We start from the raw sequence: 27,709 nt of genomic DNA, 5'->3' as shown, positions 1-27,709 counted from the left end.
TCTTGATTTTCCCAAAATATGAAATACCCAAGTCAGCTGGGTTTTATGGAGATTTTAATTAATATAAATGAAGGAATTAAGGAAAGGGAAAGAGCCAGAGTAAGAGGAAATAGTAGGGAAAAGCCCTACCATTACTTATACACAGATAAGCCAGGGGTTGCTTAGAATCCTATAGGAATATCTAGGCTCTAGCAGGAGACTGAGCTACACAGGAGGTCCAAGTATGGTTGGTGGGATTGAAGTTAAAAACTAGGAACAGTGGGGTATCTGAGTGAGTCAGTGGATTGAGAACCAGGCCTAGAGACAGGAGGTCCTAGGTTCAAATCTGGTCTCAGACACTTTCTAGCTGTGTGACCCTGGGCAAGTTGTCTTGAATCCAATACACAGTATTGATTCTAAGACAAAAGGTAAAGTTTTGTTTAAAAAAAAAAATTAGGAACAGCTCTTTACCTGTCACAGCAGTTACAATCCTCAGTGATTAACTAAAGAGCACAAACATTGCAGAGAATTGCTGAGGAAATTGGGGATGGGAATGAGAAGGATGTAGGTGGAAATGTGGGATAAACCTCATGCTTTTGTCTTTCCCAGGCTCCTTTGGCTCAACCTGAGTCTCCCACAGCCTCAGCTGGGGATGAACCCCGATCTACCCCTGAATCTGGGGAATCTGACAAGGAATCAGTTGGCAGCAATTCCACCAGCAATGGGGGAGGTGGGCGGAAAGAGAAGCCAAAGCGAGATCGGGAGAAGGATAAGAAGAGAGCAGATTCAGTCGCCAACAAGTTGGGCAGTTTTGGCAAGACCTTGGGAAGTAAACTCAAGAAGAACATGGGGGGCCTAATGCACGGCAAGGGTACCAAGCCTGTTGGGATTGGGGTAGGGCCTGGGGTACAACCCAGTGGCAGTGACACACTGGAGAAGAAGAAGAAAGGATCACTTAAGGGCTGGAAGGGCAGCAAGGAGGATACATCTGGGGATGTCAGCGGGTCTGAAAAGCCTATACCTGAGTCTCCAGGAGATGGAGGGAACAAGTATAGCCAGGAGGTGAGGCTGAGCTTGAGCATTATGAGAATTGCAATGCAAGGGGAACGCAAGTTTATTTTTGCTGGAAACCTGAAGATGAGTCACCGACACCAGTATCAGGAGGAGATGATCCAGCGCTACCTGGCAGATGCCGAAGAAAGATTCCAGGCTGAGCAGAAGCAGAAAGAGGCAGAAAGAAAAATGAATGGAGGGAGTGGGAGTGGACCCCCCCCAGCAAAGAAACAAGAGCCAGATGGGGAAGAAGAGCTCCTGAACCCCTCCCCACCAGAGTCCAAAGCTTCACTCTCTCCCAGCCACCCTGGGGGCTTCACTATCCCTAGGCCAGCTGGAGGGGGTGTCCACTGCCAGGACCTTGGGAGGCAGGTGGCAGGCGGTCCCTGTGGAGGACTCCCCTCTTATGCTACCTTCCCTAGACAGTGCACCTCTGGGCGGCTCTACCCCAATCAGGACCCAGTTACTTCCTTGGAGAGAAACAGTCATTCTATGGATGGAAACCAAGGGGAATCATTGTTACCCTCCCCATTTCGTGTGGCGGACAGCTACAGTAATGGCTACAGGGAGCCCCCTGAGCCAGATGGTGATGGTGGATGGGGTGGGGGAACTGTAGAAGACTTGGGGCTTCCTCTAACCCAGACCAAGTGCAAACAACCGAACTGCAGCTTCTATGGACACCCCGAGACCAGCAACTTCTGTTCCTGCTGTTACCGGGAGGAACTGAGGCGGAGGGAACAGGAAAGGGGTGGGGAGTTGTTGGTTCACAGATTCTGAATGGGGGTGGAAGCTGGGAGGGTAAAGGGGGCAAAACAAAGAGAGGTAATCGCAACTGATTGGCTCATCATGACCCAGCCCATTATGGTGGGGCTAATGCAATAACTTCTGTGGGAGCTGACCCAGGCATCAGGGTGTTGGGGGGATGGTTAGCCCAGGCTGCTAGGAGCTGGCCAGGGCTGGGTAAGGGGGACTAAGGTGGTTCCTCGAAGAGAGTGGAAGCCTCCATGGAACTGGATTCGTCCAGGTTGGAGAAGCAAATGGGGACATTGTTGTGATTCCACCTACTAACCCATCTTTCCCCTGTTGGGGTATTGAGAAGGGATAGTTAGCTATTGGGACATCATGAGGCTAGTAGACTTGAGGTTGGTGGAATAAAAGACCAAAACTCTTCATAGGTTGAAAAATTATGTGCCAGAGTGGAGGTTAAAATAAACTAACTACTGGTTTGGATTCAGGTAGAGACTGGGGCAGAAATTCTCCCTGGAAGAAGCTAGCAGGACAAGACAAATGACTAGTTGGGGTTGGGGAAAGAGGGCAGTATTTAGTTGAAATCACGAAATTTATTATTGATAGATGGAAGGAAATAATTTTCCTATGGTTCTGTTTCCTCTAAAAAAATTACAAAATGTGTCATTTATTCCAGTTTGGGAGGATTGTTAATTGTCCTTTCCTATCCTTTTCTGGATCACAGTCCAGCTGGGTTCAGGTAGCTGCTAGTTGGTGGGGTCATGATTTATTTTAAATTTTAATTATCTTAGTTTTAAAGCATTTTGTGGAGAGATTTAGGTAGAAGACCAACTTCTGTTTGGGGTTTTCTCTGGATAGATTTTGCAGAGATAGCTTGTAGAGATCATGATTTTGGACCATATCAATAACAAAAGTTATTGGGTGGGATTATGGGCTTGGCTTAGTGGGTGAGGAGATAACTTGGTGGGTGAGAAGGCAAGACTGTTAAACAAAAACAAACCCTAAAAAGCTGTAAACCTACTATTCCCATCCTATATCACTGCTTTAAAGTAGAATGAAAAATTATTTTATGAACTAATTTGTTTTAAACAAAAGAAAAACACAAAAAGATTTCTTTTTCCAATTGTGTTACCATTTTCTCCTTCCTCTTCACTTCTGGGGAGTAAACATCTAGGCTTCTTTTGTTGAGCCACAGCTGACCATAGATTTGTGGGTAGTTTATTTTAAAATGAAAATAAAAAGTAATTTACAAAAGGATATTTTTGATAATAGGACTGGAGAGATGTTTAGAGGTGGAGGTAATTTATACAAGAAATGGAATTGGGGAAGCATAGCATTTTGGAGTTACAACCACAGACTTTCCTCTGATTGATTAATATTTTGATTAATCTCTTTTCCTGGCCCCCTCAACTCCCTCTCCTTGGGAATGGGGGTGGGGGACCTTTGCAGTTTGCACAAAGCACAAACCAGGACAGAGGTGATTCTGGCCCTGACCACTTCCAAAAGCTTTAAACTGAGGACCTTTCTTGGTCCCATCTTCACTTTGACTTTTCTTAAAGATGTCAACTATGCAATTGCATCCATTCCTGGATTTGTTCAGAGAAGGGGAATAACTATAGCTAGCATCTGGAGTGCTGGTAGAAACTTAGTTTTTCTCTATTTGAAGTTTCTGAGATGCTTTCTCACCTCCCAGACTCCAAGATGGAGTCTTCCCTGTTTTTAATCCAAGCTTTCCCCCTAACACCTAGGGGGCAAAGACAAGGGCTTTCTGCTGGCAGATGCAGCTGGAGAATTTTTATTGAGGGGTTCTTTACCGCACTATATGATGAGGGTGGTTGGGGAATGGGGAGTAAAACTTCTAAATGTCAGAGTTGTACACAGCTAGATGAAGTGTTTCTCCAGTTTCCTTCCATTTCTCAGCCACAAAGACCCTTCTTGTCAGTCTGACTTTGCTGTTTTCTGGAACCTTGCTGCCTCTGGCTCTTGTATCTTGGACTCTTGAAAAAAATGTTATTTGGTTTTAAATAAGCAAAAGTACCCAAAGACAAATGGGGTGTGTTTTCCTGGTGGAGAATCTGACCTTGATCATTTTCATGGCTCCTGCCTGGCCACTCTTTCCCAACCCACCCCCCCCCCCTCTGTTTTTTTCATGGTTCTTCTGTCATCTTCCTAAGCTGATAGTGTAGACTTGACCTGGAAAGAGGCAGATGCTAAGAGAAAAAAGCTAAGGAGGCTTCAAGCCTCTTCCCTGCCTCCAAACAAAAAGTACCTTATAGTTCTTTTTGAGTTTGAACTCTAGTTAGGTTCTAATTTGACACCATTTTGTTTTTAAATTTGAAGGAGAACAGAGATGAAATGAATACAAAATTCTCCATGGCATGTGTTGTATTTTTAAAATAAAAATGTAATTTAAATGTTATTCCCTTTCCTCACCTCCTAAAAAAAAGGTTCTCAGTTTCCAGACTGAGGATGGGTTGAGATGTAGGTTGGGTACCTTCAAACCCTGTGGATTTTTCTTAAAAATTAAATTATTTTTTTAAAATGGAAGAAGGTAATTATTTATCGAGACATTGAGACTCCCCCTCCCTTCTTAATGTGAGGAGGGGTCCTGAGAGTTTTAACTATTTTTCTACAGGGGAAGATGGGTGAAAGATTTCTTGGGGGGAGGGAGAGGATGGGATCATGATATACATGAGATCATGACAATGGGTTTTTGTTCTAAAGGCAGGAAGGCCTTTAGAAAGTGGGGGTGGGTGGTGGGGTGGGAACTATCACTAGTGTTTTGGGTGTGGAGGTGGGTACCCTGTCTTAATCTCTCTGAAGCTCACTTGAGTTTGAGAGGGATGTATATGTGAGAGGCAGAAATTCTTTAACCAAACTTAGGGATGCCCCCATCTTTCAGTCTTATAAGTGCACTTATACTCTTGCAGAACAGGGCTTAAGGGGTTCTGAGAATGAAGAGTTTTCAAGGTTATATTTTCCTTTCCTTTTGAACTATGACCCTTGCTGTTTAACCTCTCATTTACTTGATCTTATCCATGTGATTCTAGGATGGTTGTGTAGGAACAGTCCTAGAATTCCTCTAGTATCTCTTTTTAAAATTCCCTCTTTGCCCTGCTGATTGTGCTTGAGAGTTGTATGAAATTTAATTCAGATTTTTTTCCCCTTTTAATTTAGTTGGTTTAGCTTTCAATTGACAAAAATCTTTAAAAGGGTTTAAAAATGGACAATTTGGGGAATGGGAGTAAGGGGGGAGGTCTCATATCTCTCCTAGTTAAACTCACTGCTGTAAAAGAGCCAGAGGTGAAAGGGGTGGGGTTGGGGGGACAGGTGCTACCTTCTCTCCCCCTTACTGATTCCTTCTTATTTATGCAAACCCTAGAGCTCACAGACCAATAAAAATTTAAAAAGAAAATGGCTTTGGATCATGTGTTCAGAAAATGAGATGTCACTACAGATTCCCAGTTAAGTCTTCAACCTTGGTACATAAAAAATGGTCAAGTCACTCCATAACCTCTCCAACCAGCCACACCTCACGTTTGCAGATAGGGTAAAGAGATCCCTTGAGGGATGTACTTGACAGGGGGGTGAAGTAAGTAAGGGTAGCTCTCTCCCAAAGTAAGGCACACTTCACTCACTATATAGTAGCTCCAAGTGGGTTTTGGCAATAGTAGAAGATGGGAGAGTGGGAAGGGTTCTAGTAGAGGATAAATTTCTTCCTCCTCAGAAGTAAAGGGAGGTAAAGTTTGGTGCAAGTAGAAAAGTGGGAGGCTTAATACAGCTATTTTACATAAGGGGATGGACCCCCTCACCCCAACACACAGCTGAGTCATGACCTTCACTGGGCAGCTCACTTTTTCCTCATACCACTTTGTTATGTTTTCCTGCCTTTCCCTGTAGTCAAGTGCACAGCAGCTCCAGAATGAGTCACCCAGGCCCAGCAATCTCACTTTTCAGCTGGAGAAAGGACAATCACTTAAAGCCTGAGGTTGCGACTTTGAGTCAAATAATTCTATAATCTCCCCAGTTTTGTGTCCTTTTTGTCTCCTTCCATCCCTCCTCTTCAAGACACTGAGAGGGGGAAGGGGGACTGTCCTAGACTAGGGAAAACTGGAGCTGGCCAATAGTGATTGGGTGGGGGCAGGCTGGTCTGTGGCCTGGTTTCTGTGCTTATATCTGGGTCTGAATCATCAGATGACTCACTGAGCTCCACCCCCTTCGTCCTCCCACTCCCCCTTCTCTGCTCAGATGTGGCCCGAGAAGGACCAGGGAAAAGTGGTACCTGGGGATTGGGGATGGGGCCAGAGAATAGCACATCCTCAGGGTTTCAACAAGCAGACTTCAGCTTGTGGGGAGGTAAAAACCACCCAAGACTCAGTGCTGCTGTTCATTCCCAGGCTTGTTTTCTTTCTATTTCTGACCAGAGGCTAATCTTACCCTTCTACACGCCCCCCCCCCCCCCCTTACCATGATTCCTTGCTCTTCCTATTCTTTCCCTGGAGCAGCTTTTTCCCTATAAGGACAGAGCTACTGCAGGGTGGACAGCCTTGGGAGGATGGAGGGGTACTGATGGGCATTTTAGGTGTGGGAGGTGAGAAATACACAAGCATTTTGGTACCTTGGAGAAACTGACTCACTGGCCCCTCCCTCCCACTCTGAAGACTTGAGAGCCCCAGCAAGTGCAGGTGTGGAGTCAATCCCCAAATTGACTCCTTGTCTCAGCCTCCATAATAGCTTCAGGATTTCCACAACTGCAGCCAAAGCAGGAGACATTTAAGGTCGAAGAGAGAAAAGGGGAGGGGACAAGTGGGTAAGAGAGATGGGGTGGCATGGAAAAAACCCTGGGCTCCAGAATCCCTGTTTCCCAACCTGTCAATGGTTTCTAGGGACTCAAAACAGCCACTCATTTAAATCTCATTTTGCATCTTATTTTTATATTCATCTTGGATCCATGTGCCCACTTTTCTCCATCGATCTCCAGCCCCTCTAATTCCCTACCCCAGAGCCTGCCTAGAGAGACCTCCACCCACTTGTATGGAGAGGTTTCCTGGCCCTCAGCCCACACTGCCCAGAACATGAATCATTGATTGTGGGGGTATCCAATGTACAGTAGTTGGGGGGAGGAAGAGAGGGGGGGATGTCTGAAGGCTGCTCTAGTCCCCAATTGGTTGCAGGGTACTGGGAAAGGAAGATCTAGGGGGAGGAACAGTCTGTCCCACACGTGAGTTTGTTTTATCTCCTTGGCTCAGTCATTATCCCCCACTTCTGTATGACTAACCACAGAGTCAGGATATATTCTTTTTTCTTTCTGCCTTAGCCACCCTTGATATCCCATCCTTGGGTCTCTGAGCCTGATGGAAAATCCCCAGGGGCACCTCTTTCCCTCATCCATAGCAACTTCTTGTCAAACTGGGGGGAAGGAGGGATATTTCAGAACACAAGGATGCACACAGAGACTTGTAAAAGAATTGTGCCTCAAGAAGGAGCCCGGTTTGAGTGAGACACTTTCACCCCAGAAAAGAAGTGGCCCAAATTATGAGTTCATATAGTTCTGTTTTATTGTCTGGGCACCCCTTGGGCTTCCCTCAAAGATTCTATGGGCTGATCAGTAGGAAGAAGATAGAAATGGACAAGTCTTTTCTCTCTCTCTCTCTCTCTCTCTCTCTCTCTCTCTCTCTCTCTCTCTCTCTCTCTCTCTCTCTCTCTCTCTCTCTCTCTCTCTCTCTCTCTCTCTCTCTCTCTCTCTCTCCCCAAATTATTTTTCCAGCCTACTCTCTTAAAACCCTTCTCCAAACTTTCTGCAAATCATGTGTATTCCCCTTTAAGGGGCAGGGCATCTCATTTCCACCCCCCCCCCCAACAATCTCCGGAGTAGTCTGAAGTTTCTAGAGTACCCTGAGTTGTTCCCCCCCCAACCCAAGCCCTCTCTCCCTTAGCCCAGAAAAGAATTCTGTCCAAGGCTGCTTCTTTGCTTTTTTCCTCTCCCCACCCCGCAGTCCCCATCTCTTCCCTTCCCCAGGACTCAACCTTCTTTCAGTTGGGCCAAGACTTCTCTGAGTCTCCCTAGCCACTCCTCACCCCCTCCTCATCCCTCAGTTCCCCTGAATGGAGCCAGGGAGATGTGGTGGGGGGGCCGGGGCCGGAGTTTCAACATTCCACCACAGAAGGAGCCAGAGATGGGGGTAAGAGGAAGGGGAGCTGCAAGGGGGTGGCAGGGAGGCTAGGGTGGGAGTTCTGAAACCGAGAGTGTATCTGACTTTGGTACAAGTTCAGGCTGACTGTGGCTGGATCATTCCCAATGTCTCTGGAGTCTCAAGTTCACTCTTTCATTATCCATTAACCAATTCTTCTCCTTATGCTGCTGGCCAGCCACCACTCCCACCCACCCCGAAGTTTCCTTGAGTATTTGAAGATTGGCTTGGGAAAGAACTGGTGGCTGTACCCTGCATGCTGCCCCACTCCTCAACTTGGGGGAAATGGTGAAGTGGGGGAGGGGGATGAGATCTGCAATTCACTTTTTTTTTAGCACTTACGACCAAAGTCCATGCAGGTGAGCCGGATGGAAGAGCCAAGGAGTCCACAGACTAGTAGTTGCCCAGCTCTTCGATGCCTTCCAGGTACCAAGGGCTCTAGGAGATGATGTCCTCAAATGTCAATCTTCCCTGCTCTCCTCCTCTTCCGTGATCCCTTTCCTCCCTCAGAACATCCCCTTCTCTGTTCAGGGGCTCACGGGGAGCTTGGATTTCAGGTTCCCTTACTCACCTATAAGATGGTGGCCATGTATGAAGGAATGACCTCTTTTAGTGACCCTTTGTTTTCTCAAGGAGCTCAAATTGAGGAAGAAACTTATCCTTCCCTCAGCATCCTTTTTGATCTTGTAGAGAGGAGAAGGGTGAGAATGGAAGGAGGTTTGTTGAGGAGGGAATACTTTCACCCCATATGATTCATTCACCTCCCACTCTTCTCCTTCCTCATTAGGGGAAAAGATCTTGGCTTGGGCACCAGGAGTGAGAAGGGGGCTAGAACCTGAACTGCCTGGGACTCTGATGTGTACCAACCTGAGAGTATTATTCTGCCCCCAAGGCTGGCAAGTGAGACAGGTGAGATGGATAGAAAACTGGAGGGGACAGGTGGAGTAAAGTAAGAAGGGGCAGCAAGAAGCATTAATAAATAATAATTCATTAATAATAACAAAACCTGTTTGGCAGTGGATGAGGCAGAAAGCTTTTTCCACAGGTACCTTTTGCTGGGGTAATTTTCAGAGTCCATCTGTCTGGGAGGATCAAGATCTGACTGCCTCTGGTTGGGGAGTTTCTGGGGAAAACCATAGGATCATGGATTTAGAATTGGAAGGGGACTTGGAAGTCAGGAGAATGTCCTTTTTACATCTCCTCTGCCTCATTCTCCCCTAGGACTCTGTACTGAACAGTGACTATGATTTTTCTCTCAGCAACATTGGACGGTTGGAAGCTGGTAATTGAAGAGTAGCCCCTTTCTAGAAGTTGGGTGACAGGGTGCAGCTATAAGTGGGGGCAAGCCCCTCAAGCTAGTCTCCCAGGGTAGGAGTAGGATGGGGCTGGTAGACTTTCCCTGGGGTAGAGAGAGCCCCTTGTTTGGCTGTTGTACTATTTTCTGACCCTTGATCCTTGATTTCAGTAAATGGCCCGGGCAGGCCCCAGATTCTTCGTCCAGGGTCTCTGCTCAAGTTTATTCCTGATGAAATCCTAATTCATGGACGAGACTTTCGGCTTCTGAGAGTTGGCTTTGGAGATGGAGGACTGGAGCCTCTTGCCTTTAGGGTAAGGCACCCCTATCCCCAAAAGGGCTCATTCCTTCCATCTTACTCCCTCAGGAGATGTACGCCCTTTACCAGGCAACTCCATCAAACTCTTGGGGTAATAATTAATAACTGTTATTATTATTAAAATAGCTAGCACTTACATAGTGCTTTAAGGTTTGCAAAGTATTCTACTTATGTTATCCCATTTGATCCCTAATAGGGATTTCTCTTACCTATCCTTTAGACCAGAATTTTTTAACCCTTTTTGTATCAATGAGCCCTTTTGCTAAAAACCTTTGGTCCCCTTTTGAGATAAAGTGCTTTTTTTCTCCCTTTAATTCATAATTGAAAGAAATTAAGACTTTCAGTTAGAGGTTAATGAAAAAAAGAGAATTTTTTTTTTGCATCCAAGTTTATGGATCCCCTAAAAAATGTGGGCTCATAGACCCCAGGTTAAGAACCCCTACTGTGGACTTTTCTAAGTCTTCTTTGTATGGCTTAACCAGCTCATAGTTCAATAAGGACTGTTATTTTGCTCTGATAAGAAGTGGGAAGAAACATAAATCCTATTCCCTTCTATTTACCATTCTGGTCTAAGCCAAAGGGGGTGGGGTGGTTATTTCTTACACAGGTGGCCATGGCGATTGTCCAGGCTAGAAAGCAGAACAGTCAAGCCCAACATTATGAAGGAATGATTCTGAGCAAAGCTTGTGAGTGGAAGATCTTGGGGCGTGGGGAGGTGAAGGATGATTTGGGGTGGATGGAGGAAAGGTAAGAGGTTGAGTGAAACAGAAAAGTTGAGGCTAGGGAATGGGGGTTCAGTTTGGTTGGAGACAAAGGGTGAGCTGATTGGTACTTCTCTTTTTCCGTTCTCTAGATTGTGGTCTGGGCTCCAATGAGCCACCTGTTCCACTCTTAGAGACTCCTGAGGACTGGGAAGCTGAACGGAGGAGGCATGGGGCCAGAGGCTGGAGGGTTAGCACAGTAAATGAGCGGTTCGATGTATCTACCAGGTGAATCCAATACCCTCACATCTCTATCTTCTACTAGGCAGGCTCAGCTAATCTCTAACCAAACTTAAGGTAAACGTTCAAGCTCTGCCTCCTGGAGATACCTTCATGGTAGCCCCTTAACCCATCATTCTCTTAAAACCTGAGACCCCTCTAGATTACTTTTCTCTCAAATTATAACACAATTGACATATTATGAGGTCATTGAGCCAACCTTTGACTCCACAGTCTCCCTCAATACTTCTGGGTCCCTAGACGGACATTGGACAGTGAAGTCAGAAAGGCGTTTTCTCACTTCCATCAGGGCCGTGGACCGGTCAGTGTGGGGATCAGGGTCAGGGTTGTGGGTTTTGGGGCCCCTGGGACAAGTGGGAAGGTGGAACAAGGAATCTTTCTTCCCTATAATGACCTGAGACCCCCATTTGTAGCGCCTATCCTGGCATCACCCTGGAGGCAGCGATCTTCTCCGCTCTGGTGGCTTTTATGAAGCCAGTGATCCTAACAGGGAGGATATCAGGTACAAGAGAGGTTTGAAGGGAGGAATCAGGGGCTGAGAGTCTGGGGACAGCCAAAGTTCCTTATGCTTCTTCCTTCTCTACTTTCTTCTTTGCATCCACAGGGCAGTGGAGTTACTACTCCAAGCTGGGCATTCAGATATTGTCCTGGTGGATACTGTGGACGAACTACCCACCCTTGCAGATATCCAGCTTGCCCACTTGAGGCTTCGGGCCCTTTGCTTGCCAGGTGAGGCTGACTTCTTTTACTTAATTGGAATGTGACCATTGTCCCAATGATCAATGAACCATTTTGTTCTTTTAAAAGGACCCTTTTTTTAAAAGTCCCTCAGTGGGATCCTGAAGACCTTCTTACTCTTTCTGATCACTGATCCTATTCTTAATACTTTGAACCTGAATCTTCCTGAAAATTCCGCTTTCCTGATCCTCTTCATTCCTCTGACTCTTCTCAACCAGATGCTGCTGTAGCTGAGGAGAAATGGCTTTCAGCTCTGGAGGGAACAAGATGGCTGGACCATGTCAGGTGATCATCCCCTTCCTATAATTTGCACACCTTGCTCCAGTCTTCCATTAACCCCTTCCATAGTCTTCTGTGAACTCTAGAACTCTAGACTCCCTCCAGACTTAGCTATTCGCTTCTTCCCAGAAGTAGCTCTATTTTAGTTTGAATGGCAGAAAAAGATGGCAAGATGCTAAAGTCAACTTCCCACTTTCACCATAATGATCAGCAGAACCTTTTTTAACCCTCTTCTTATCAGGTCCTGTCTTCGAAAGGCCAGTGACATCTCAGTGCTAGTGACTTCCAGGGTCCGCTCTGTAGTCCTTCAAGGTGAGTCTCTGGATTTTCCTAGCTCTTCCCCTGCCTTTCTGTCTATGACACAAGATTAGAGTCTTTCCAGGGAAGGTGACCCGAAGTCCATCTTTTCTCTCTCATTTTCAGTTCTCTTCTGTCCAACAACTTAGAAGTTATTCTTGGGATCTTCTCTCCTTCCTGCACCCATTTCAGTTGGGCATGAGGAAGCACAACAGGAAAGCAGGAAAAATGGAAATTCTCCCATACCTGTAGTTTCATCTCTTTCTCTTTCATTCTGTATGTGCTCTATCAAACCTTGTTCACCTTTCATCTTAGCTTTTTCTATGTCTGGCTTTTCCTTTTCCCTTGATTTGTTTATCCTTTATCTTCTTCTCTGGCCCTTTCACTTGCATCCATTCCCTCTCAACTTCTTAATGTCTATTCTCTCTCTCTCTACCTGACCCTTTGATCTCTCTCTTTACCTCTCAGAACAAGGTGATCGTGACCTCAACAGCCTCCTCTCTTCACTTGTTCAGCTGCTCTCTGATCCTGGAGCTCGAACTCTGCATGGTTTCCAGACCATTGTCCAACGAGAGTGGGTGGCATCTGGACATCCCTTCCTGACCCGTCTGGGAGGGTCTGGGGGAAGTGAGGAGGTGAGAGGGAATTGGATCAAATTGAAAAGGCAAGGAGCTAGTGAAGTTGATTTGGATTGGAGAGGAGACCATCAAAATGAGATGGAAGGTCTTGGAAGAGTGTTCAACAGATATGGGCAGGAAAAATTCTAGAGTCTAAGAGCTTCCCAATACTCCCTGGTTCCCAATTGTCCTAACCTCTCTCCCCTTGAAATATCTGTCCTCTTCTTTTCTGAATGTCCCTTTATTTTCTAATCCTTATCACTGCTCTCTAACGATACCCTTTAACTTTCAAACTCCCAACTCTAGGCCCCAGTGTTCCTTCTTTTCCTTGATTGCCTCTGGCAGCTGCTCCATCAGTTCCCATCAGAGTTTGAATTCTCTGAGTTTTTCCTCCTGGCCCTTCATGATAGTGTCCGGGTTCCTGACACCCCTACTTTCCTGAGAGACACCCCCTGGGAACGAAGAAAGCAGAATGGGCAGGTCAGTGATGCTCTTTCTTGGCTCTTCCTTGGCTACTCTCTGAATTTTAATTATATGCTTTTTTGCTGGATGGTAAGAAAATGGGAGGAAGGTAAGAAGAAAGGGAAGATGACTGATCAATGACTGCATGAGCTTTGTCAGAAAGAGTTCTCTAGTCACCAAAACTCCAATAACTTTTTTGTGGGGTGTGGGGGTGTGGATAAGCATTGTTTTAGCACTCTATTCCTCTGAAAGTGGAGAGTTCTGGAAACCTAGTCATCCTTTTTTTTTTCTTCTTCTATTTAGTTCAGCTCTTATACCCAGGTTTATACACCAGGATCTCCTCAGGCTCCTCCAGTTGGAGACCTTGTCCCCCGACCACTGACAGTATGGGACTGGGGTCTTCGATATAGCCATCAGCAGATACTACAGTTCTATAATCCCTGCTATGAACCACACCACTGCTCAGATATCTGTTCCCCTAGAGAACAGGTAAGCTTCATTGTAAGGAAGGTAGAGGGGAGAACTAGGAGGGAGGGGAGGAAACCGTATTTTGAGTTTTAGCTCTTGACTTTCATGGTCCCAAGCTTCCCCTATGGGGACAAAAACTCTAGAAAGAGATGAAAAGAGTTTTGGTTGTCTTCTTCCTTGATCTCAAGTTTCTCACTTGGCCTATGAAGAAGCCACTCCAGTATTTCCTCCATTTGTCCTTTAGATGTCTTAGCCCTAATCAATGGGGAGAGTAGATGAGGCCAGAGAAAGAAGCAGAAACTCTAAATGGATTGTATTGCTTGGTAATGAGCTGTCTCCCCACTTCTCTGTAGCCAACTTCAGTGACTCCTGGCCCTCCTCGATCCATATTCCTTTTTTCTCGAGGGACTCTGACCCCACTGAACCAGCTTTGTCCTTGGAGGGATGGTTTTTCCTCACTGATGTCCTCTTCACGGTGGCTCCCTCGACACAATGCATCCTCTGATAGCCTGGCTGACCAAGAGTGGGGACTCCCTCCTCATTGGGGGGCCTCCCCTTTGCCTCCGGGGCTTCTGTTACCTGGATTCCTTGGGCCCCAGATCAGACTCTGGAGACGCTGCTACCTGAGGGGACGGCCTGAGGTCCAGGTAAGGCTGGTATACCAGAGCAAAAATGTAGGGTGGCAAGTAGATATCAAAAGAAGGAATTTGGCAGGGCTGTTGGTGGGAAGATCAATCAACAAGCATTTATATGAAGTCCTATTATGTGCCAGGCACCAGGAAGCCAAAGAAAGCTTATTCAGAGAAGCAATAATGAAATGTAAGATACTTATATCTTTATAAGATATTATAATGCTGGAACAGTCTGGTGAACTCTAGAACTTCAAGAGGATTTGAGGAGATACTAGAAACAGTGAAGCGTTTGGGTAGGTGGGGTGGCCACACAGACTTGCAGTGATCTTTTTGTTTTGTCCTCATTTCTCCTTTAGAGAGGTCTGTCAGCCCCAACAATCTCTGGACTCTTAGATGAGTTGGCCCTGCTCCAGGGCCTGCTGAGGACATGGGCATCAAGGCCATCAAGCAGGGATCATATGAAGACCAAAGACCCAGATACTCCCCTGTCTCCATCCCGATGAGATATCTGGCCCTCTTCTTCCCTTTGAGCTAGACAGGGCAGAGGAAAACTGCTTCTTATTCTAGGATCATACGTTTCTTTGATCTGATAGATCTTCACTTTGCCTTAACCTCCACCCTCCTCATTTCCCTGACTACCAAACAAGCTTAACAGGATTCAACTTATGTTCTTGCCCTCCCCACAACCTCTATATCCAGGATCAGATTTTGATCTGGAAAGATCTAGTCTTATTCTAAAATGAGCGAACTGACTATTTGGTGTATTGGGAAGAGCATAGAACTAAGGCTCAAGAGAGCTGGATATTCTTGTCTTGGTTCTGAAATCACTTTTCATGAAAAACCTCATTTTCTTAATATGTAAAATAATATTATTTTGTACCAGGTATCCCAAGTCTGATTTAAGCTTTAATGGCTTAACATTGCACTAAGACATTTGGGATAGTGTGTATTGACTAGAATATGTTTGCAGCTATTTCCAGCTCTGAAATATTATAATTCTAGACAATCCCAACATTGACACCGGCTCCTTCCTCTAATTCCCCAGAGGCAGTTTTTTGCTGGAAATTATTTTTCTTATAATTATTATTTGGGGAATTAACCTGCTTTCTCCTGAGGACCATCCCCATCCTTTGAGGGTTTGCAGTTGTGAGGTATTTGAAGAAGCTGGTTGGGACCCTTACCAACATGGCCCCACCAACTTCCTCCTAATTGTCCTGCCTGCCTCTCATTCTTAATTTCTAGTTTTTCTCTTTACTGTTGCCCATGGAAATAAATGTAGAAAGGAGAGAAAAGGGGGAATAGCTCTTACTATAAGCCACGTACTAGGCTAAGCACTTTTTAAAAATATTATTTAATTTGATTCTCATAACAACCCTGCAGAGTAGATGCCATTTTTATCCTAATTTTACAGTAGAGGAAACTCAGTTTAAGTGATTTTCCCAGGGTCACTCACAAAGATAGTTAAATGTTTGGAGCCAAATTTAAAATCAGCTCTTTCATAATCCAGCCCAGCTCAGCCCTCTATGACCTCTGAGGGGGATTGGGAGATATTCCTCCATATCTAAAGTATTTATTTGTAGTGGCATTTACAGAAGCTACAAATGAACATTATTCATACAAGCTGTGGGTTTTGCTTCTGAAAGAGAAATGTGGGAATGAGCAGTAGGTTAAGGCTGGGGAAAGAGAGCTAAAAAAATCCTGTGCTGTGGGAATAATATACGAGCAGAGATGTCTTCATCCAACTGACTGGCCATTTGTCATCCAACACCAAATATCAATTTCAGACAATGGGAAGAAAGGACCAAGTGAAAATTATGGCAGGTCTTAATTACAGGTGGGCCCATATACATGATAGTACATGGTCTTGATTAGAAAGATTTTTCTGTGACTTTTTAGGGAGTAATGTAGAAGAGTTTCAATTGTGTTGGGGGTCAAGTTCAAACTGTGAGGAGTAAGCTAAGATCTAAATTCTTGGAGTTTCAAGTCTTAGGTCTCCTGCAAAATTGAGAAGTTCGTGGGAAATAGAAAGGGACCAAGCCTTTAGCTGAGGTAAACAAATGGAATAGAGTTCTGGATTGGATGACAAGGAGTTTATTCCTTAAATCCCAATTTGTAGTCATGTGCATTGTTACAGAGGTAGTTTGATGTGAACATGATACACCCCTGGGGACTTGAGAGAATCCAACCAAATTACTAATGGGATAGTGGAATGTTTTGAGCTAGCAGTAAGCTAAACTCTTTTCTTCAAGATGTTTCCCCCGGTTATTAATTTTAGTGCCTTCTGAGATTACCCCCAATTTATTCTGTATATAATTTATTTGTACATAGTTGTTTGCATGTTGTCTTCCCATTCGACTATGAACTCTTTCTTTGAGAGTCTTTTGTCTTTCTTTATATCCTTAACCTTTAGCATCCTGCTCTGACATATAACTGCTTAATAAATAAAATGCTAGTTGAATGATTAGGTCATATATAAGCGATGAATATACACAATGTACCCCATGTGCATGTAATGTTGAAGCTTGACAATGGATAGAACGCTGAACTAAGGCAGGAAGACCTTGGTTTGAATCCTACCCTTGATACTAGTTGTTGCTCCATCTTGTAAATGAAGACGACTACTAGAGGTAGTAGCTTAAAACAAGGCATTATTTAAGGCTTACGTGAGGTAATGTATGTAAACCTTCATGTATGGCAAGTCTTAAAGGGTTACACCATTATTCATTATGAACTGGGTGACTCTGGGCAAGTCCTCAGTGCTTAATGGTAGTTACTTTCTCTAGAACTGGGACAGATGAGCATTTTTGTGCTTAAGTCTAAGGGACTGAAAAAAAGGTCAAACAGTCCAAAGAGGGAGAGCATTAACCAAGGGTGTGTGTGTGTGTGAGAGAGAGAGACAGAGACAGAGACAGAGACAGACAGACAGACAAGGTCAGAGGGCTGACCTTTATATCTGATGCTGTAAAGATGAATTTAGAGTTGTGACTTAAAATGTAGATTTAATTGGTCACCAGGGGAAATCCCAAATAAAATACCCAAATCAATCTGGTATTTTATGGTAATTTAATTAATATAGAGGGAAGAAATTTAAGGAGGGGGAAAGAGGATATAGGATTTCTCCTACCTGGCCTATGCCAAGGGGAGTTTTAAACTCCCCACCTCTAGATTAATGAAGAAGATTAGAGACTTCTGAGAAGAAAAAGTTGGAAAGTAAAGGAGGAAAGTTCAGCCAGAAACTCACCATCGAACTGGACAATAGCTTATAAGGCTCAGCACACAGCTCTCAGCTAACTCTTTACCGCCTCTAAATGTTCACATTTACCAATCACATTAAAGGCTTTTTCTCCAGGACTGCCTATACTTTTAGTTCTCACCTTCTTTGATTTGATTATCTCTTTAGAGTTACTTCACACTTCTTTGTTAAGTTTACCTTTTGTGAGTTACTTGACCTTTTTGTGACTAATTTAACCTTTATAGTTATATGGCCTCACCAGACACCCAGCTCTCACTTGTGGCTCCTAGTGGCTGCTAGCATGGGGCTGCGGCCACACCCTGGGCAACGGCTTTGACAGGCTGGCTAAACCTTGTGAGGGTAGCCATTGGGTTGTTGACCCCTGGTGAACCAGGGCTTTGCTCACCCAGCATGTGAAGACTGCTTCAGCTGAACAGACGGAAGAAACCAATTAGAAGGTTCAACGGCTGAGAGGGCAACGCAGCAAAGCACTGTGGAGTGCTTAGGGTGTGTTGGAGCACAAAAGACAACACAGCTATCCAATGCAGCTGAGGAAGTCTCCAGTTGTAATGATATTTCATGTCACTGGACCCAGGCTTCAAGAGCCGAGAGAGTGGGACTGTCTCTGTGCATTGACTTTTCCACTGAAATCTCCTTCACGCACAAGTGTCTTTGTGCACACTCATCTACATCACAGATGAAAGCGCACAAAGACAATCGTCATCCTCGGTTACCGAGAAACTACTACTAATAATAGTTATATGGCCTCTCCCCCTACCTCAATCCTTTCTGCAGCCAAAGTCACTGCCCCCCCCCCCCCCCCCCCCCGCCACAAACCCACCTGGCTCTTGGTTCTTCCATACCAAACCCACCTACTACTCTTGTTAGCTCTGCCCTCCACCTGCTCCCACCACCTTTTTGTATTAAGATCTAAAAGTAGACTTAGTTTAACATTCTAGCTTCACTATAAGGTGAGAACTAAGTACCTTCATTGTTCAATCAGGAGATTACAACTTTATCTTCCCCTAAAGTAAGGTTTAAGTAGGGTGGAGTAATTTTAAAGTTTACAATTCCCAGACCAGAGTTTTTTGTTCTAGCTTGTAGGAATTTGTTTTGTAGGAAATCATTCTTGTAGGAAAAGCAGAAAAGAAGTTAGGGAGTGGTTAGTGCCCATCCTTCTACTGTACTCTTTTATCCAGAGAAGATGGGAAGGGAAGAAGCATTTCTATGTAATACCTACCATGTTCTAGGCCCACTGTTAAATGCTTTACAAATGTTAGCTCATTTTGGTCTTTACCACAAACCTGTGCAGTAGGTGCTGTTATAACCTCCATGTACAGAAATATGCTCATTTATTGTAATAGGCATAGAGTTTAAGTGACTTGCCCAAAGCCTCATAGCTGAGGCTGGATTGGAGTTCAGTTCTTCCTGCCTCTAGACCCACCTGCACCCTTGATGTTTCAAAAGGGAGGAGATATCCTGGCGCTGGATCACAGAGTCTGGCACTTTAACATCTCTCCCAAAGTAAAGGCCACAAGGTGGATGTTGAGATCTTGTACAAAGTTCCTTGGCCCTTCTGTCATGAAGATCAGGTGGCCTGGCACCCTGTGTGCTAGCTAAGGCAACAGGCAGGTCATTGGAGGGAAGGGCTGGAGGATGCCTTTTGTACAGGCTGCACATGGGTGGGAACAGGTGGAGGGCAGAGCTAACAAGAGTAGTAGGTGGGTTTGGTATGGAAGAACCAGGAGCCAGGTGGGCTTGTGGCCTGGGGGGCAGTGACTTTGGCTGCAGAAAGGATTGAGGTAGGGGGAGAGGCTATTGAAGACCCTAAACCTGAGGAAAGGCATGGGGGCCGAGGTGGTGGCAGCAGCACCCAGCATCTGCGGTTCTTTTGCACAAATGCCAACTTTAAGGCCCTTTCAGGGTGACTAAACCTCCTCGGGCCTCAGTTTACCCAATTGTAGAACGAAAGGTTGGGCTATTTCCAGCTCCAACTTCACCCCCCTCCCCCTCCAGTTATCATCCCAGGATGCCTACGTACTCTGGGCTGGGGAACCTCTGTTGCCATGGCAACATTGGGGCGCCTCCATGTTAGGACGAAAGGGAGCCTTTTGGTACTGGTGAGCTGGAAGCCGCTTCTCTAGCGCTTGACCACATTTAACCTTGATTTTGGGATCGTCCTCACAACTCTCTCGGGGTTAAACTGAGAAGTCAGCCTGTCATGACCACGTGATTAGTTATCTTGAAAAATAAAGCTTTATTACATTTAGATTTCTGAGGTTCGTGGTCGGGGGTGGGGTGGGGAAGGAAGCAGTTATTTAGTCGCTCCCTCAAATCACGTGAGAGCGGCCTCTCGCGGGCGCTTCCGCCCAGACACTACGTGACTGACTCCCAGCACGCCCTCAGGCAGCTCAAGCCACCTCAGCCAACATGGAGGCTCCCGCCGGGCGCTTCCAAGATGGTCGCCGTCGCGTCTCTCGCCCGTCCTCCTCCGGTAGCCCCTCCCCTACTGCTGCCCCGGAACCGGAAACGCTCAGGGTACGGAGCCGCTGCTTGGAGACGGCGGGAGCACTTTCAGTATGGCGGCCGGGCCCATCTCCGAACGGAATCAGGGTGAGTGCAAGCGAAACGGGAGTCCCCGAATCGCGCCCGGTCGGGCCTGAACTCCGCTCGTCTAGAGCGCCCGGGGCGAGGGGAGGGGCGTCGCCGCGTCGGAGGGGCCTCCGCGCCGGGACAGCAGAGCCTATCTAGCCGAGGGTGCGGGAAAGGAGGGTCCTCGGGTTCCCCACGTCCCTGTTCCCTGGACCTTTGGGAAGCCTCCGGAGGCGGCGGAGAGGTTCTGGGAGGTTCGCTGTTTCCCTGTGAGAGGAGCCGCACACTCTGTGGTCGGCTCCCGCTGGTTCTTCACTTCGTCCGGCCCTGTCGCTCTCCCTTATCGATCATGGTAACCACCCCCCTTCCTTGGGCTCCCTCCCTCGGCCCTTCTCCCCTCTTTCCCCCCCCTCCCCATCCTGATCTACCTCTGTTTCTCTTTCCCTCTCCAGATGCCACCGTGTACGTGGGGGGCCTGGACGAGAAAGTCAGTGAACCTCTGCTATGGGAACTCTTTCTTCAGGCTGGACCCGTGGTCAACACCCATATGCCCAAAGACAGGGTCACGGGCCAGCACCAAGGTAAGGAAGGGGCATCTAAAGGCTCTTGCTGGAGCTTCAGTGTTCCCAGCCTCAAAATATGTTGTTTGTTGTTGTTCAGCATGTCAGACTCTTCCTGACCCCAGCTGGGGTTTTCTTGCTATATGTTGGAGTTATTTGCCATTTCCTTATGCTCATTTTACAGATGAGGCAGGGAGGCAGACAGGGCTAAATGACTTGTCCAGGCTCATACTAGGCAGATTTGAACTTATGAAGATTAGTGTACCGGACTCCAGGCCTGGCACTCCACTTCACCCCCTAGCTGCCCATACATAAGGTTGTCCAATTAGGAGCTCAAATGGAATAACAGCTGAAATCACTTACTGAATTGTAAAAGCCTATGCAAGTGTCAAATGTGTGTATGCTACTTTCTCAGTCTCCTTGCCTTGAAACTTTCTTTAGCTTGTAGTTTATTTGAATTTGTAATTCTCTTTTATCATGAAGAACATACTATTGTTGGTACCTGGACTGTTTACTCTTTTGCGTGTTTAAATGCTGGGCCTTCTTTTTTTCTTTTCTTTTTTTTTGGTGGTGGGGTGGGCTAAATTAAGTCCTATTTTTGACTCTTATTAGATAGTACACAGCTAATCAATCTTCCAACCATTACTTTCTCCAGGCTACGGATTTGTGGAATTCCTGAGTGAGGAGGATGCTGACTATGCCATTAAGATCATGAATATGATCAAGCTGTATGGGAAGCCAATACGAGTGAACAAAGCATCAGCTCACAACAAGAACTTAGATGTGGGGGCCAACATTTTCATAGGGAACCTAGATCCTGAGATTGATGAGAAGCTGCTCTATGATACCTTCAGCGCCTTTGGGGTTATCTTGCAGACTCCCAAAATAATGCGGGACCCTGACACAGGCAACTCCAAGGGCTATGCCTTTATTAATTTTGCATCATTTGATGCTTCTGATGCAGCAATTGAGGCCATGAATGGGCAATACCTATGTAATCGACCTATCACAGTATCTTATGCCTTCAAAAAGGACTCTAAGGGTGAACGCCATGGCTCTGCAGCTGAGCGACTTCTGGCAGCACAGAACCCGTTGTCTCAGGCAGATCGGCCTCATCAGCTATTTGCTGATGCACCACCCCCACCCTCTGCCCCTAATCCTGTCGTGTCTTCTCTGGGTTCTGGGCTTCCTCCACCAGGTAAAACATTAGCTGGGTTTGTGGGGATGAGGGGCAGTGTGAGATTGTAGGGACCAAGAGAACAGATCCTCATCATATAGCAAGGAAAAAGAGATGGGATTCTGGAAGTGGGAGACTTTGAGAGAGTGAATGTGATAGAATTTCTTGGGGGAGGGGATATAAATGTTTCATTTAAATCTCTTACTAGATAAGTAATTTGTGGAGAAGGAAGGTTCATTCTTTTAGGTGGTAGGTGAGACCTTGGTGAGACAAAGTTTCTTTCCTGTTTTTTTGGGACTTGGTCTTTTTCCCATACAAACTTCTTTTCTTGATTTCTTCTTAGGTATGCCCCCACCAGGCTCATTCCCACCTCCAGTGCCACCTCCTGGAGCCCTTCCTCCAGGAATACCCCCAGCAATGCCTCCCCCACCTATGCCTCCTGGAGCTGGAGCCCATGGCCCACCATCAGCAGGAACCCCTGGGGCTGGACATCCTGGACATGGACACTCACATCCCCATCCATTCCCACCAGGTGGGATGCCTCATCCCGGTAAGTGTTCTCTGCTTGGAATGAATGTGAGACAAATAGGGTAATGGAGGGGATTATGTCTTAAATACTGTTCTCCTTCTCTTCTATCTCTTTGTCTATATCTTATTCTCATGATTCCTCCTATCCTTTCAGCCCCCCAGTTCCTAATTCTATTTCTGAGATGGTACATGATCTCTTAGGGAGAACTTCTTAGAGTAGGAGATAATTTCTATATTTTAACTCCTCAGTTTTTTTATTTCTTTGGAAGAATATAGTGGGGGTAAAACCTGTTTCCTACCAACCTTATTTTCTGCATTGAATCTTCCCCCTTCTTTTCTCTTATCCCTCTACTTTTTTCTCTTGACTTTCTGTTCCTCTTTTCCTTTCTATTATCTTTGCTCTTTCCCCCCTCCATTTTATTTGTCTTTCTCTTGTCTAGGTATGTCTCAGATGCAGCTCGCCCACCATGGCCCCCATGGCTTGGGACACCCCCATGCAGGGCCCCCAGGCTCAGGGGGACAACCTCCTCCTCGACCACCACCAGGAATGCCTCATCCTGGCCCTCCTCCTATGGGAATGCCGCCCCGAGGACCACCTTTTGGATCTCCCATGGGTGAGTGGATTTCACTCCCTCCCATCACATCTCATACTTTCTCCTTTCTTGGATCCTTTTCCCTCAAATACTTGTGCACATTTATCACACACTGATATATTTTATGCTTCTTGTTTTCTCTAATCTCTCTTTTTCTCACTTAGGTCACCCAGGCCCCATGCCCCCCCATGGGATGCGAGGACCTCCTCCGTTAATGCCCCCCCATGGATACAGCGGTCCCCCTCGACCTCCACCCTATGGCTATCAGAGAGGACCTCTTCCTCCACCTCGACCTTCTCCACGACCCCCAGTACCTCCCCGTGGTCCACTTCGGGGTCCTCTTCCTCAGTAGGGCCAAATTTCTCTATAATCTACCGCACTCCTCTGAGACTCTCCCTGTCTTCTGGACCAATCAGAGGAACTGTTGCCCCTTGGGCCTGAGCCACCCCTTTCTTCCTCAATTTTGCCCTTTTTTCCAGTGTGATTCCTCCTCCCTCCCCCCACTGGACTTTTTTCTATGTTGGGCTCCACTTCTTTCCCAAATTCTGACAGTGAATAAAGCTGGATCCTTTGTTTATCCTGTATGATATCATTCTTGTTGAAATAACCCCCCTCTTCCAGAAAGGATCGATGGTGTTGAAGCCTGTGTGTGTTTATGGCTTGAATTTGTCAATCTTTTTCAACATCATTTATTCTTTGACTGTAATTCAACTAGCATTTCTTAAGGGCCCCAACATTGTGCTTTTTGATGAAATACAAAGAAAAAATGTAATACTCTTTCCTCAGGGAACTTCCATCCAAACTTAGACAGTGCCTTAAGGGAAGATAAAGTTGTAGACTCCTGATGGAACAATGAAAAGTCCCTAACTCATACTTATAGTGAGGCCAAAACCTTAAGCTAAGTCTATTTTTAGATCTAATACAAAAGGGTGCTAAGTATCTATGAAGGTTAAATTAATCACTCAAAAGGTCAAGCAACTTACAAAGGGCAAGCTCAGCAAGAGGTGTGAAGTTTTAGTATGCTCAGAGAAGGTGATAACAAAAGAAGATGTGAATTAAGGATGGTCAGTCCTGTGGAAAGCGGCTACTGTGATTGGTAGATGTGAAAATTTAGGGGAGGTGACATAGGAGAAAATTCTCTTTAAAAGGAGGTCAGGAGCTCAGAGCTGGGGCCTCTGAACTTAGTTGAGTTTGGAAGCTGAATTGGAGGGTCTCTCTGAACTTAGTTGGAGTTTTGCTTGGGACAAATCTTGTGGTGAGTTGATAAGAGACTGACTAGTCTCTCTTAAGGCCTAGGCCCTTCCCACTATAAACTCATCTCTCTTTTTCTTCCCGTAATTCCTTCATTCATATTAATTAAAATCTCCATAAAACCCAGCTGACTTGGGTATTTCATATTTTGGGAATTTTTCCCATGGCAACCACTTATTTTTGATATAAAATCAAGACACCAAAATTATTTTTACAGTTTTTGCAGTCTTGAACCCACATTTTCGAGGTCACACAACACACTTCGGTGGAGAGTGCTAACAATCACTGAGACAATCAGGAAAGCCATTTTGTGTGGGGTGGTGTGAGCTGAGCTTGAATGTCCAAGTCCAAGAGGCAGGAATGAAAAAGGAGAATATTGCAGAAATGAGGATACTTTACTTGCAAGTGAGAAAAAGAACATGTGCAGGAAATGGCACATAGATCAATATGAAAAATAGCTTGTGATGATTGTAATGTTTAATTAGCCTATAATGATAGGCCCTTTAGGAAGGGCTCTTCGAAATAACAAAGGTAGTTGCATTTTATGCTAGGAAGAAAAGCCACTGAGGTTTCTTGGACAGGTTAATGACACAGCAAAACCTGAAGAAGATCCATTTGGTAATGAGAAGAGATTGCAGATGAGGGGCTGTGGGTAGAGAGACAAACTGAACTTTTTAAAAGTCCAGACTAGCTGTGAAGAGGATCTGAGTTAGTGTGAATGGAGAGAGGGGCAGGTGTGAAGGATGGAGAGGGAGAATCAGTTGAGTTGGAAGCAATATGGAGGATGACTGAAAGAGTATTGATCCTAGGTTGTAAATATGGGTGACCAGAAGGGTGGTGGCTTCCTGGACAGATGGAAATAAGGAGATAGGATGTTTGGATGTGTTGAATATGAAATACCAGTGGCATATCCAGTTGGGATATGGAGGATTTGATGTAGATTTGGGAACTACATAGAGGTAGTTGAACCTATAAAATATAAAAGACAAGAAAAACGAGTATTTCAGAAGTAAACTCTACAAAATCTGACTTCCTAAAACTACTTTCAAGTGTCACTAGTACCCACCTTGATGAATACCTTCTGGAAAAATCAACTTCTGAGAATCTACGTTGGGCTTTGTTCCTCCTAAACCCAAGACATTCTGAAAGGCTCAATCCTTAACACTTATGTCGTTTTCCCCTCATCAAACTGATTATGTCTTGTGACTTCAACTATTCTTACCCTGATGACACATCTCTGACCTGACGTTTCACCCAAGCTCCAGCCCCATATAGCTAACTACCAATCAAGCATTTCTTAAGTACCTGCTATTTGCTAAGAACTTACATTCTACTTGTAAGTTCTATTGTTACTTCAAACTCAGCAGTGCCGCTTTGCTATCCTTTCCTGACTTCTCTATTTCTGTCATCAGTACAAACCATTTCTTCCTGTTCCTGAGACTGTCACATAGTCAAAATTGCCTTCTTCACTTATGCCCATTCAACCACTTTTAACTTGTCTTTTGATTTTATTTGACCCATTTCCATCCTGCCACCTACCTAGTTCAGGTTTCCACACCTGCTAGCTGACTGGTCTTGCCTTCCCTTGTCATAGTTTCTTTACAAAATGAGGATTTGGGACGTGATGACTTAGGAACCAGTACAGGTAATCCTGTGAATTTAATTACAGAAATAAAAAGGACAGCTTAAGCCCCTTCCCTTCCATGTAGCTTCCACTGAGTTCTTCTACCTGTCCTTCCTGGGACTGACCTCTCCTCTTAACTATCATTTGCTTTTCGTTCTGCTTCCATTATATTTATGTTCATGTGTTGTTCCAGTCTACTAAACTGTAACTTCCTAACAATAGGAACTATGCCATAACCAGCATATATTTCTCCTCATCTCTTGGTACACCATCTCATACATTATCTTGGACTTATCTGGCACTCAAATATTTAATATTTGTTGATACTGCTTCATATTTTTACTTAACTAGGCTTCATCTATTTTCTCTTAAAAGTATAAAGTTTTAGGGGGCAGCTGGGTACCTCAGTGGATTCAGAGCCAGGCCTAGAGACGGGAGGTCTTAGGTTCAAATCTGGTCTCGGACACTTGAACCCTTACCTTCTGTCTTAGAGTCAGTACTGTGTATTAGTTCCAAGGCAGAAGAGTGGTAAGGGCTAGGCAATGGGGGTTAAGTGACTTGCCCAGGGTCACACAGCTGGGAAGTGTCTGAGGACAGATTTGAACCTGTATGTTCAAGAACTTGTATGAGATGGTGTACCAAGAGATGAGGAGAAATATATGCTGGATATGGCATAGTTCCTATTGTTATGGTAACAATAAGTTCCTATTGTTAAGGTAAGGGTTTAAAAAAAACAAAGTATAAAGTTTTACAAGTCAGGTATTAGGGGACAGTTAGATGGCTCTGTGGATTGAGAGCCAGGCCTAGAGACAAGAGGTTTTGGGTTCAAATCTGGAAAGTCACATAACCCCCATTGCCTAGCCCTTACCCCTCTTCTGCCTTAGAACCAATATACAATATACAATATTGATTCTAAGAGATCAAGAGTTAAAAAAAAAAGTCAAGTATCAACCTTTGTTTATCTCTTAGGTTTTCAATGACTCCTGAATATATTTTCCTTTCTGATGTTCCCTTCCCCTTCATCCTTCCTCCCCTTCTTCCTATTGGAAGAACCTCGAATAATTGATCTGGAGTATGGTCATGGTGAATGGCCACTACTGTAGAGTAGCCAGCCATCACGCACTTATTTCCTCCCATTTCGGGTTGTGGTTTCCTTTTTCAACCCAAGCCAAGTAAGGAAGGCAAGAGACACGTTCATGAATGATTGTCGTATGGCATTTTGTCAGGACAAAATACTTAACAGACATCTCATTGGAGCTCACAATCTTCCTGTGGAAGTAGATGGACCAGAGATTTCCACTGTGCAAATGAAAGCTCCAGAGTGGTTAAATGATGGAGGATTTCACGTCATCTTAAACCACTTTCCAAGCCATTTGGAAATCTCCTTTATAACGTTCTTGTTCTAAATGCCTCGGACGGTCCCTTCCAGTTCTAAATCCTATTCTATAATTTGGCCACAGTAACACCGCAAAAGAAGAGGAAGGGCTGGGACTGGAACGCAGATTTTCTTATTCTAACTACGGTGCTTTTTCTATCATATTGTGTCTCCCGAAAAGCTTGGTTAGGGGAGAAAGTCTGTTGAGAGGGGTTAGGGGAGGAATGGGTTGGGATGAGTGAGGGGTGTCTGTCTAGCTCTCACAATCACAACTTAAGTTGAGAAGTATCTTTGGGGTGTGATCAAATATAAGCCATTTGAGATTTCATTGGGGGATGGGAAAGAGATAGGACCACTCATGAGTAGTCTTGGAATCCTGATATTCAAAAGGTTTATGAATAAGGCTTCATCAGCACTTATGTATGCAGACTTGGTCTTAAATTCGAGTCCTGCGGGGAGCATGTTCAGGGGCCCTGATCCTTTAAAATTCCCATTTCCCTGAATTTCTTATACAAAAATAAGGAGTTTACAGGAGGCTGTTTGCAAATTATTTCTTGGCTTTATCAATGTTTTCTTTTATTATCTGCTGCATGTGGGGCTTGGTTCCATGTATCTTCTTCAATTATCAGAGCAGGGTCCGGATGTAAAGTGCCTGGATCCCTCTGACCTGCCAAGTATCTCTGATGGGCCCTAGTCTCTA

At 45.2% G+C, this 27,709-nt stretch overlaps 3 protein-coding genes across 8 annotated transcripts in view; all 3 read left to right on the top strand.

Annotated features, from left to right (window-relative positions):
* Positions 1-5,194, top strand: part of OTUD7B (OTU deubiquitinase 7B) — a 92,457-nt gene extending 87,263 nt beyond the window's left edge. For all 5 annotated transcript variants that reach the window (XM_007485362.3, XM_007485361.3, XM_056819324.1 and 2 more), the window contains exon 12: positions 589-5,194. In XM_007485362.3, coding sequence (XP_007485424.1) covers positions 589-1,809 — 1,221 coding nt within the window. In that variant the 3' untranslated portion in view covers positions 1,810-5,194. The remainder of the gene's footprint in view (positions 1-588) is intronic.
* Positions 5,195-7,635: 2,441 nt separating this feature from the next.
* MTMR11 (myotubularin related protein 11) lies at positions 7,636-17,433 on the top strand. Of its 2 annotated transcripts, none has more exons than XM_007485359.3 (17): positions 7,636-7,961; positions 8,306-8,396; positions 8,758-8,879; positions 9,192-9,252; positions 9,436-9,578; positions 10,191-10,269; positions 10,437-10,572; positions 10,798-10,885; positions 10,998-11,086; positions 11,189-11,313; positions 11,541-11,607; positions 11,843-11,913; positions 12,367-12,533; positions 12,822-12,995; positions 13,281-13,466; positions 13,799-14,092; positions 14,434-17,433. In XM_007485359.3, the coding sequence occupies exons 1-17, from the start codon at positions 7,899-7,901 to the stop codon at positions 14,578-14,580; spliced, it is 2,103 nt and encodes a 700-aa protein (XP_007485421.1). In that variant the 5' UTR covers positions 7,636-7,898; the 3' UTR covers positions 14,581-17,433. The 2 variants fall into 2 exon arrangements, with proteins under 2 accessions (XP_007485421.1, XP_007485422.1); XM_007485360.3 differs by having other exon boundaries at positions 7,648-7,961; positions 8,330-8,396.
* Positions 17,434-19,388: 1,955 nt separating this feature from the next.
* Positions 19,389-23,336, top strand: SF3B4 (splicing factor 3b subunit 4). Its single transcript, XM_001365429.4, has 6 exons — positions 19,389-19,922; positions 20,354-20,482; positions 21,117-21,659; positions 21,982-22,188; positions 22,607-22,780; positions 22,924-23,336. Exons 1-6 carry the CDS (start codon positions 19,889-19,891, stop codon positions 23,109-23,111), a joined length of 1,275 nt encoding a protein of 424 aa, XP_001365466.1. The 5' UTR covers positions 19,389-19,888; the 3' UTR covers positions 23,112-23,336.
* Positions 23,337-27,709: the final 4,373 nt, after the last annotated feature.

This window comes from Monodelphis domestica, chromosome 2, assembly GCF_027887165.1.
Source record: "Monodelphis domestica isolate mMonDom1 chromosome 2, mMonDom1.pri, whole genome shotgun sequence".
NCBI classification, from domain to species: Eukaryota; Metazoa; Chordata; class Mammalia; order Didelphimorphia; family Didelphidae; genus Monodelphis; species Monodelphis domestica.
Note: the sequence above shows the minus strand (reverse complement) of the source record. Positions and strands in the feature narration are given on the sequence as shown.